Here is a 9,936-nt window from a genome sequence, read left to right as displayed (position 1 = left end):
ACTTGGAAAGCTGTGGCAGGAGGATCACCCGAGCCCATGGGTTGAGGCTGCAGTGGCCGTGAGCATGCCACTGCAGTCCAGACTGGGTGACAAAGACCTCAACTCAAAATAAATAAATAAATAAATAAAAATAGATTATGTAAAAATGACATGATGAAAGCACAAATCTTTAAGCCAGTCATTAAATGCGACAGTGAGCCTTCTGAGGGGCCCCTGAAGGAGATGGGTGGTGATGCTGGAAGCACAGCCAGGCCTGAGTCCTGCTGTTGCCCGAACCTGCTTCCGTCTCCCCCAAGCCTGAGAAGGGGCGAGAAACCATCTCACGTGTGGGTATCGTGTGGACTTTCTAAGAAACGTATATAAAAGCTCATAGCACAGTGCCTGGCATATGTATTTTAAGTGCTCAGCAAATTGCAACGATTGCTATGAAAACAATTACATCAGAAATAGCCTAGATACTTCCACAAAAGATGAAGAACTATTGTTACTACTGACATTATACTTATTACTAATCCAGTTTCAACATTTATCCTAATGAGATAAAAAGAATCCTTCCCAGACAGGTAATCCTTGAGAAGCTGTGACATGACCTAGGTGAACAATTCCAAATCAAATACATTACTTGTCAAAGTTCTCAAGCAAAACGTAGAAATGCAGAACAACTGAGGATTCCATCACAGCCAGTTATGCGTAAGCCAAGTTTTACAGATGACTCCATCAACATCTAAGAAAAAGAAATTAACTAGGGAAAAAGTCGTGCATCTCAACAAACAGACGACAAGACTACGAGCAAATGTAACCACAAAATTATGTCAGAAGCGGTGTGGCTTCAACAGAGGCAGAATGCCTACCTATAAAGCAGCTGTCTCTAGGAGGAAGGGGCAACGCCCGCCCTGTTGTGTTACCTGGGTGAGTCATGGTGACTGGCTCCTCTTTGGACTTATTGTTGTAGATGACCACAGCAACTGCATTGTGGAACGCGGCCCGCGAGATCTTCTCTTTAAACGTGCAGTTTCCCCTCTGCAGCAAGGCGATCCACTGCTTGATGTTAGGAGGGACGAGGAACCGCGTCTGAGGGTCACAGCCCAGGTGGTCAGCAACTAGAAAGGGGAGAGACTCCCATTAAAAGAAGTCGTCAGAGGGCCCGACGGTGCCCTGAGCAGCCCAGTCAGCAGAGCTAGGCATGTATCCACACCGCGCCACACGACAAGCCCCAGCCAACACCACGGAGCCAGATGCTCCACTAAGATGGGGTCTCCAAAGCACGTCAAAGCCACAGATACTACGCAGCCATAAAAAAGAACAAAATCATGAATTTCGCAGCAACCTGGATGGAACTAGAGTCTATAATACTGAGTGACCTCTCACAGAAACAAAGATCTGAGCACCACATGTTCTCACTCATAAGTGGACCTTGAACAACTACTGTAATACTATTAAGAAAAGGATTGACAGTGGCGGGAAACTATGGGGGGGGACAGGGAGGGGAAGGGGGGACACCCCGTATCAATAAGGGTGCCTGAACGAAGCATATTTGTATACCTAACCCTTCACTTTAAAATAAAAAATATGTTTTAAAAAAAAACGATGGAACTTCTTCAAATTCTGATAACAACAGATGGATAACTATGGAAAAAGACTGATGATATCCAGGGCAGGCTGGTCAAGAGAGGAAGAGGAAGAGGCAACATGGGAGAAGAACCCCAAAGCAGGCAGGGACTGACCTTGCCCTGACTTTCAGGACAGCGCCTGCTAGTCTCTCCACACACCTGCCACGACTCCCAAGGTGGCACGACCCTCACAGCGACACACCCACCATGTGCCATGAGCGCCAGGTGGAAAAACAGGAGATTAGTTCTGCTTGGGGCAAGTGAGGAAGCCAAAGTAATCCCTGGTTCAGTTGCCAAGAGGTCTTGCTGAAATTCAAGCATGTTTGGCAAATTTCTTTTTTTTTTTTTTGAGTTGGAGTCTCACTCTGTCACCCAGACTGGAGTGCAGTGGCACACTCCTGGCCACCGCATCCTCGACCTGCTGGGCTCCGGCAATCCTTCCGCCTCAGCCTTCCAAGTAGCCGGGACTACAGGCATGTGCTACCACGCCCAGTTGATTTTTGATTTCTTGTAGAGACAAGGTCTCACCATGTTGCCCGGGCGGGTCTCAAACCCGCGGGCTCAGGCAATCCACTCGCCTTGGCCTCCCAAAGTGCTGGGATTACAGGCTGAGCCACCAAGCCCAGCCGGCAAATTTCCTAATAAATGTGTAAGGACATTTTGAAGTTCAGTGGTGGCCAATGTTTGGAAGCTGGAGTAGTTAAAATAATATCAAATTAGAATTAAGATATTATCCCTCGAATTTATATTCATTAGCAAAAATGACTGCATCTCCACATGAAGATACATTTACTGTATCCACCTGTCTAGTGGGATGCAAGACCATCCCTTGGGGCTGCAAAGCACATGGCCTCTGCTGTAGATTCTGGGCGGCCATTTATTTCAAATGCCCCACAAGCACGTCTGAACTCAGACCGAGCTCCTCGACCTCTGATGCTGTGCACACGGCCACGGCAGCTGCTCCCCTCTGCCGTTCAAGAGCAGCCCTTGCTGCCCCTCTCAACCCGTCCTCATCCATAACAGCTTGAAGTGAGAGCGCAGGGCCGTCCAGAAAGGGCACAAGGCACCCGAGGTCAGGCCTGAAGGTAAGCAGTGGCAGGACATGGCCCGTGCTGCTGGAGACCATCACCGCCAGGCCCATGGGGGCAGGGGAGACAACACGACGACGTGAAGGCGGGACACAGTACGCTCATCCAAGGAGAGTGAACGCCTAAGGAAACTAAGTGCTGATTGATAATAAGCCATGACCGAAGCACATGAGGAGATGCCACAGGCGATGAAATGCTTGCTCTCCCCACTCCTGGAAGCACACACTGTTAGCAGAAGAAGCACATGTTTACATTTACACGACCGTGAGATGTCAGCTTGCCACTGGCTTCAGAGAAACACCGCACCCATCACTCCCGCTCCAGCGTCTTTCCCCCAGCGTTCTGATCACTGTGGCAAGGATGGCAACAAGAGCGTGTTTGCTCCCAGAGACTCCTAATGCACCAAGCAAGTGGGAGGTGAGCACTTGCACCATCTGTCCACTGTGCTACCCACCCTGTTCCCGAAATGGTTTCTGCACTCTGAAACTTCAACCCTTTCTCAACCAAACCCAACAGGGGGATTAAAAGCCTACGTCACGATGCTAGCAGTCGCCTCCCAAAAGGCACAATCAACACATCATGAAACTTTAAAACCCTGAAACAGACTGTTTACTTTCAATTATGCTGCTTAGGATACAAGCAGTCCGGCGATGTGTCACGATGACCTCACTGTCTGAGGAACATGTCCAATGCCGTGTCCAAGCAGGGAGGAATCAAAGTACTGGCTTGAGTGTTTCACTTGTTATTTTTCAAAAGAGGGCTGCACAACCATGGAAGAAAACGAAAAATCAAGAACATCCACAGAGATCTGTACACCCATCTCCTGTGGAAGTTATTAACATCGCTGTGGTTTCACATGCGCTTATAGAGCAGAAGAGAGCAAACAGCACAGCTACGGAGTCTGGGGTCTAGTTCTAGGTCAACACTCCAGCTGAGCAACTGTCGCCACGACTTCAGTCTTCTGATCTTTAGTTGTGGCTTGCTTACGCTGAGATATTCTTATCCCACAGAGTGATATATGTGAAAAAGCCTACAGTGAGGCCTTTGTTCTTGAGTGCCCTTCCTTTCGTTTGACTGGCATCGCCCCAGGTGGCCACAGGGACCCAGTCTGGCACCTCGGGGATCTATGCTGGAACGTGGAAGCCTCCCCTGCTCGTCCGTCCTTCCAGCCTGCCCGCGATCGCAAGCCCCACCCACTTGCCCGTTCCTTCCGACAGCATCACAAGCCGGTCAGGCGAACAGCAGCTCAGTTGCCTTCCCCATTGCCAAGGAGCGACACACAGATCACAGAGCAAGGGATATTAAGCCTGCCAAAGAACTGCAGAGACCCCCTACAGCAACCCCCACCCACCAAGGACAGTCTCCATGCCACCATGTGAGCAGAACGAATTCCAGCACACTGCACAAGCACTCCTGCTCCCCAAACTCATCCACACAAGGTTTCTGGAAGAATCTGTATCAGCAAGAAAGCAATGCAAAACAAGCAAGAATAAAACAGACACATTTCTGTTCAAGGAAGTAGTATTTGTTATTCAGAACAAAGTGTTTTCATAATCAAGAACTTAATACTGTAGTAATTTTACTAATTTTATCTAGTTATTTCCTATATTTTAAAAAATGAACAAAAATAATTAACAGCTCTAAAACGACTTTCTAAGAAGGCTGATGACTGTGATTAAGTGGCACTACTTCAAAATTGAATGCCAGCTGTTTACACTTGAAGCAATTTATTAAGTGAAGACACATTATATCATAAAAGACCTATGTGATTATGAGCCATAAAATGTGTCAATAGCAATTCAGCTCAAATTCAGAATCACTTTGTTTCTTTTTTTCTTACCTGTTAAATTTTATAAGAGGGATGCTACCTCTGAACTCTGCATTTATTAGTTACAGAGTCAGAAAAGAATTTACTAGATGTTTTGGTAAAAACTTGAAATTATAAATAATACAATATCATACTATGGAAAAACCTAAAATTTTTCCTGTATGACTTACTCGGTAAGTCAAAAAACAGCAATGAGCCTTATTTACTTCTTAACAGGAGCCAGCCATGGGATCCAGGCCTCCATGGAGAAAGCTTAGCAACACACTAAGTGCTAAAGAGAAAGACAATGGAGCTCACACCTTGGCCTCAACTTTTCTTTTTTTGATGACGATGATGATAAAAAGTATGTATTTGTATCATTTGGGTCAAATCTTTTTTTTTTTTTGAGTTGGAGTCTCACTCTGTCGCCCAGACTGGAGGGCAGCGGCCGTTCCCGGCCACCGCAACCTCGACCTGCTGGGCTCCGGCGATCCTTCTGCCTCAGCCTTCCGAGTAGCCAGAATTACAGGCACACGCTACCATGCCCAGCTGATTTTTTGATTTTTATTGTAGAGATGAGGTCTTGAACCCGCGAGCTTGGGCAATCCACTCACCTCAGCCTCCCAAAATGCGAGATTACAGGCTGAGCCACTGAGTCGGGCTTTTTTTTATTTTAAAGATGTGGGATACAACTCGGGGTTAGGTACATACGTGGACATCATACAGGTATAATCTGGGTACCCTTATTGGTATTATGTGCCCCTCCTCTCCTGGCAGTGTCCTACTACTGCCCATTCCTTTCTTATAGTAACAGGATCAACGCTCAGGGTCCGCTTATGAGTGAGAACATGTAGTATTCAGATCTTTGTTTCTGTGATAAATCAATGAGTGTTACAGACTCTAAATCCATCCAAGTTGCTGCAAAGCCCATAATTTCATCTTTCTTTACGGCTACATAATATTCCATTGTGTATATGTTCCACATTTTCTTTATCCAGTCCAACTTTGATGGGCAGCACAGTTGGTTCCATGCTTTTGCTGGCGTGAATAGTGCTGCAATGAACATATGCACGTAAGTATCTTCTTATAGAGTGATCTGAGTTTCTCTAGGCATATTCCCAGAAGAGGAATGCTGGGTCGTAGGGAAGGTCGATATTCAGATCTTTTAGAAGTTGCCATACTTCTAAAATGTACCGAAATGGGGCAACTGGCACAGAAGTTAAGTGTCAGCAAGACAGCCAAGCGCCAACAGGAGAGGCTGTGGGAAGGGAGTGGGTGGCACAGTGGCAGAGGTTCAGTGGGACCTGGAGGCTGGCTGGAGCCCCACATGCGCTGGGGCAGAAGCAGGGTGCACAAGCTGCGGGCACAGGAACCCAGAAAAAAGACCACGCCCTCTCTGGAGCTCTCGCGAAAATCAGGCAGGATGACGGGTGGCCGAAACTGCAGCACTGCACGCGTTTGAGAGAGCCGGATCTGAAGAGGAGAGCCTCATCTGGGTACGAGGAACACGTCCATGTGGAAGGGGCCACCCCCAGATGCTCCTCCACTCCGAGTCACATGACCGAGGAGGGCCCCACGTCTCACACAGTGGATGCGGCTGTGGTGTAGGCGAATGCCTCCCCCAAGAATGCCAGCCTGTGGTGTTCAGGACCGGACAGGGCAGATGCCAGGACCTAGGGGAGCGTCCTTCTGCAGGAACAGGACACAGGCTGTCCTCTGCTCCAGACACATGTCCCCCCAGCCCTCAGTAGGGCCACCACTCATGCCCACATCTTCTGGCCTCAGGACTCTGCTCAAACACCTTCTTCAGACACCGACCCGCCACTGCCAGGGAGCCAGGTGCTGCCCTCCAGTTAGCGTGGCATCCTGGAGTCCTAGCCACCCTGGCACTTATCACACTGCACCGGAAGCTGGCTGTGTGCTCGAGTCTACCCTTCTGGAACGTGGGGGCCAGCATCCTGCCCAGCACGCCTGGCATATAGGAGCTGCCGCACACTCGAGGACCGGGAAAGGGGAACAAAGACAGAGGAACCAAGTGAAAACCAACATGAATAAGCTTGCGCCACAGCTCGGCTTCACGTGGTCAAGTCCTGACTCTGGTGACGTGTCCGCCAGTCACTTTCCACAAAGAAGTGAGAATGAAAACGAGACTGACTCACCCTGTCAGGTGGGCTCCGGTTACTTGCTTTCCTGTTCCTGAATCACATGACCATCTCTCTAATCTTTAGGTCTCCTGCTTCTGCCCTGTCTTTCCCTTACTTTCCCTTTGTTAAATTCCAATTTTATGATTCAAAGGGAAAAAAACCTTTCTTTCTGGGCTACCAACTTCGTAACTGTGTTGTTAATGCTCAGCTAGCAGACTTCCTTCCTACCCACCTCCACGGATGTGACTCTTCTCTGTTTCTACACTTTCACTTAACTCCAACCTCACATTTCTTCTTTATTACTCATCTTTGTCAGGTGTTCAGTCGTGTTGAAAACATCTCCCTCGGCCGGGCTCAGTGCTCAGCCCGTCATGTAAGCACTTCGGGAGGCCGAGGTGAGTGGACTGCCTGAGCCTGCGGGTTCGAGACCAGCCTGGGCAACTTGGCGAGACCTAGTCCCTACAATAAATCAATAATTAGCCAGGCATGGTAGCGTGCGCCTGTAGTTCTGGCTACTTGGAGGGCTGAGGCGGGAGGATTGTCAGAGCCCTGCAGGTTGACACTGAGGTGGCCGTGAGCATGCTCCTGCACTCCAGCCTGGAGTGGGGCAGGGCACCCAGAAACAGATGAGATGGAGTGGGTGTCTGTCAGCCTGAGCTCAGAGACGCCTTTCAGCCCTCCTTCCACGTAGACCAGTCGAAGTTTCACGAATTCCTCTGAACTCCCCGGGTCAAGGCCAGAGCTTTTGCCTGGAGTGGCAGGAAGTGAATCCTTGCCGCAGTTTCCAGCCCCCTCCTGATTGAGACTCCGACTCAAGAAAAGAAAAGAAAAGAAAATGTCTCCTTCTTCCTCTTCTCCTAGTTTTCCGTTAACTGACCTGCAAGTCGCCACCTCTCACCCTTCCATCCAGGTGCTGCGTTCCTCTGGCGTTCTCCTCTTCCCCTCCCTCCTCCTCTCCTCCCTGCTGTCTATTTCTGCTACACATTTCTTTCTGGGGGCATTTGTTATCATAACGGCTGGCAAAAATGATCTGGTTCCTACTCCCCCTGGATTTCCCAGGAACCTTGTATGAATGACCGCTCCCTCTTTCTCTTTCCCTCTCGCACGTCTGGTCGCTTACATCCTAGCAACAAGGAAGAAAGAAGCAGGCGTCTCAACAGCCGCCCCACTGCCAGTCCCCACTGCCAGTCGAGAGCCACCTCCCGGCCACCCCGCCTCCCCAGCATCCACTCAGCCTCAGCACCCTTTAACTGCTGTCTTCCTGCATCCGATCACGCCACTAAAGCTGCTTGGACTAAGAGGCATTGGTGCCCTCCACGCTGCTGGGCCCCAGGCCACTGTGTCCTCCAGACGGGCCTGAGCCAGCCGAGGCCTCCCCTCCCGCCCAGGCCGCACGCCCCCAGGCTGCGCTCCAAAAGCCCCTTCCTCGGCGGTCTCTACTGCCTCCTCTTCCTCCCTCTGAATTTCACCCGCTGGAAGCCCAAGTGCTCTGGCTATGCGAGAGGAGGCCCCACACGTCCAGGGTGAAAGGCTCACACCGAGGGTGCACGTCTTTCTTACTGGAACAGCGATGCTCACTAACATCTCACGCCAAGCAGGCCTATTTTGAGAAACGATGTTTTTCCTTTTTTACTCCTATGAATCCAGGTCAACAGCAAGCTGAGAATCAGGAGGGGGCTAGAAACTGCGGCAAGGATTCACTTCCTGCCACTCCAGGCAAAAGCTCTGGCCTTGACCTGGGGAGTTCAGAGGAATTCATGAAACTTCAACTGGTCTACGTGGAAGGAGGGCTGAAAGGCATCTCTGAGCTCAGGCTGACAGACACCCACTCTATCTCATCTGTTTCTGGGTGCCCTGCCCCACCTTCAGGCAGGGCTGTAAGACCACCTGGGGCTTTAAGTGAACACTGCTAGGGGCCCACCAGCATCTGCTTGTTTTTAAAAAACTAAACCCAGGCCCTCGTGTAGTCCAGACAGACCACCACTTCCACACAGTCATGTGCTTTGGTGACACCTCCGTGAGCCCCTGCTTCAGGAGACAGACAGCCAAGGCGAGCCAGACAGAAGAGAACAACTGAATTCACATCTATGGAGGGCTGGCTTTTCGGCTTCACACTGGATATGAATAAGGGGACATGTGACTCCAGATGTTGCCTGGCTGCCATCTTATGATGAAGAAGGAACAATCTTAGGATGGCGCTGAAGCCATGGAAGGCAAAGGCAGGAGATGAAAAGGACCAGGTCCCCAATAGCACTGCAGAGGTGCTGAATCCCTGACCTGAAGTACAGCCCTGCCTTTGAACTTCCAGTCCTCAGACAGGATATACAGCCTCATTATTTGTAGTAGACTAAGTCAGGAACTTTGTTACTTGGAGCACCCATTCTTCTTATGTGGGTCATGCAGAAGCTGCCTAGACTGGGGGGTTTATTCATGCTGAGTGGTCCTCTTAATGCACCAGGATCTACATTTGGCAACTCAAGCCCACTAAAAAGGTCAAAATCCGAGGAGAGCTTCCTTGGGAGAGCTTCTCCTTGGGAGAGCTTCCTTGGACATGGGAGGCAGCAGAAGTGAGAGCTATTGGGAGAGGAGAACTTCACTTGAGTAACACCTAGAACAAGGGTCTTGACGAGGCTCTTGGAATAGCATTCAGGACTCGTGAAATTTGGGGGAGGGGAAACCAGCTTTATTTCTGCTAATATCTAACTGAAATCTAGCATTTTCTTTCTTTAGGAATACTGAAAACACACCATGGGTAACTTGTAACCAACAGCAGTTGCATTTCAGTTACTGCAGATACTGCAAAATACTGGTAGTTAAAGTTATCAGACCCAGAGTAGACCTTGTAATTCAATGTGTTAACAAAGCACACATACCACCTACCATGCCACTAATATTTTATATACTTTAAATACTCTGGTACTGCACAGTAGATCGGTATACTCGACTCCCTTTAATTCGATTTACTTTTACACTTACCACTACTCTGAGAAGCAGCCCACTGCTTTAACCACACCACAAAAGGAGTCTTAACTGCCAAGGTTGGGCTGTTTGCATTATTTATATGGTATACTGGGATTCATCTTGATTATTTTTTGTGTGTTCTTATTATCCTGCTTTTCCTAAGCTTCCGTATACGTTCTTCCTCTCCTTTCTGCCTCGAACATATTGACCAAATTTTCTTTACTTCCCCCTTTTCCTCTATCTGTATACTCAAGTTCTATGGCTTAGTGGCTACTGCCCTGAGACCGTCAGCATGCAGACGTGATGAAGGTCCACATTCAATCAAC

At 49.1% G+C, this 9,936-nt stretch overlaps 1 protein-coding gene across 1 annotated transcript in view; it reads right to left on the bottom strand.

Annotated features, from left to right (window-relative positions):
* RNF130 (ring finger protein 130) overlaps positions 1-1,096 on the bottom strand; it is a 58,091-nt gene extending 56,995 nt beyond the window's left edge. The window contains exon 1 of the mRNA XM_008056893.1: positions 906-1,096. Coding sequence (XP_008055084.1) covers positions 906-918 — 13 coding nt within the window. The 5' untranslated portion in view covers positions 919-1,096. The remainder of the gene's footprint in view (positions 1-905) is intronic.
* Positions 1,097-9,936: the final 8,840 nt, after the last annotated feature.

This window comes from Carlito syrichta, unplaced genomic scaffold, assembly GCF_000164805.1.
Source record: "Carlito syrichta isolate Samal-C Ts95f unplaced genomic scaffold, Tarsius_syrichta-2.0.1 Scaffold85466, whole genome shotgun sequence".
In the NCBI taxonomy this organism is placed as follows: Eukaryota; Metazoa; Chordata; class Mammalia; order Primates; family Tarsiidae; genus Carlito; species Carlito syrichta.
This window is presented reverse-complemented; position numbering and strand designations above follow the sequence as displayed.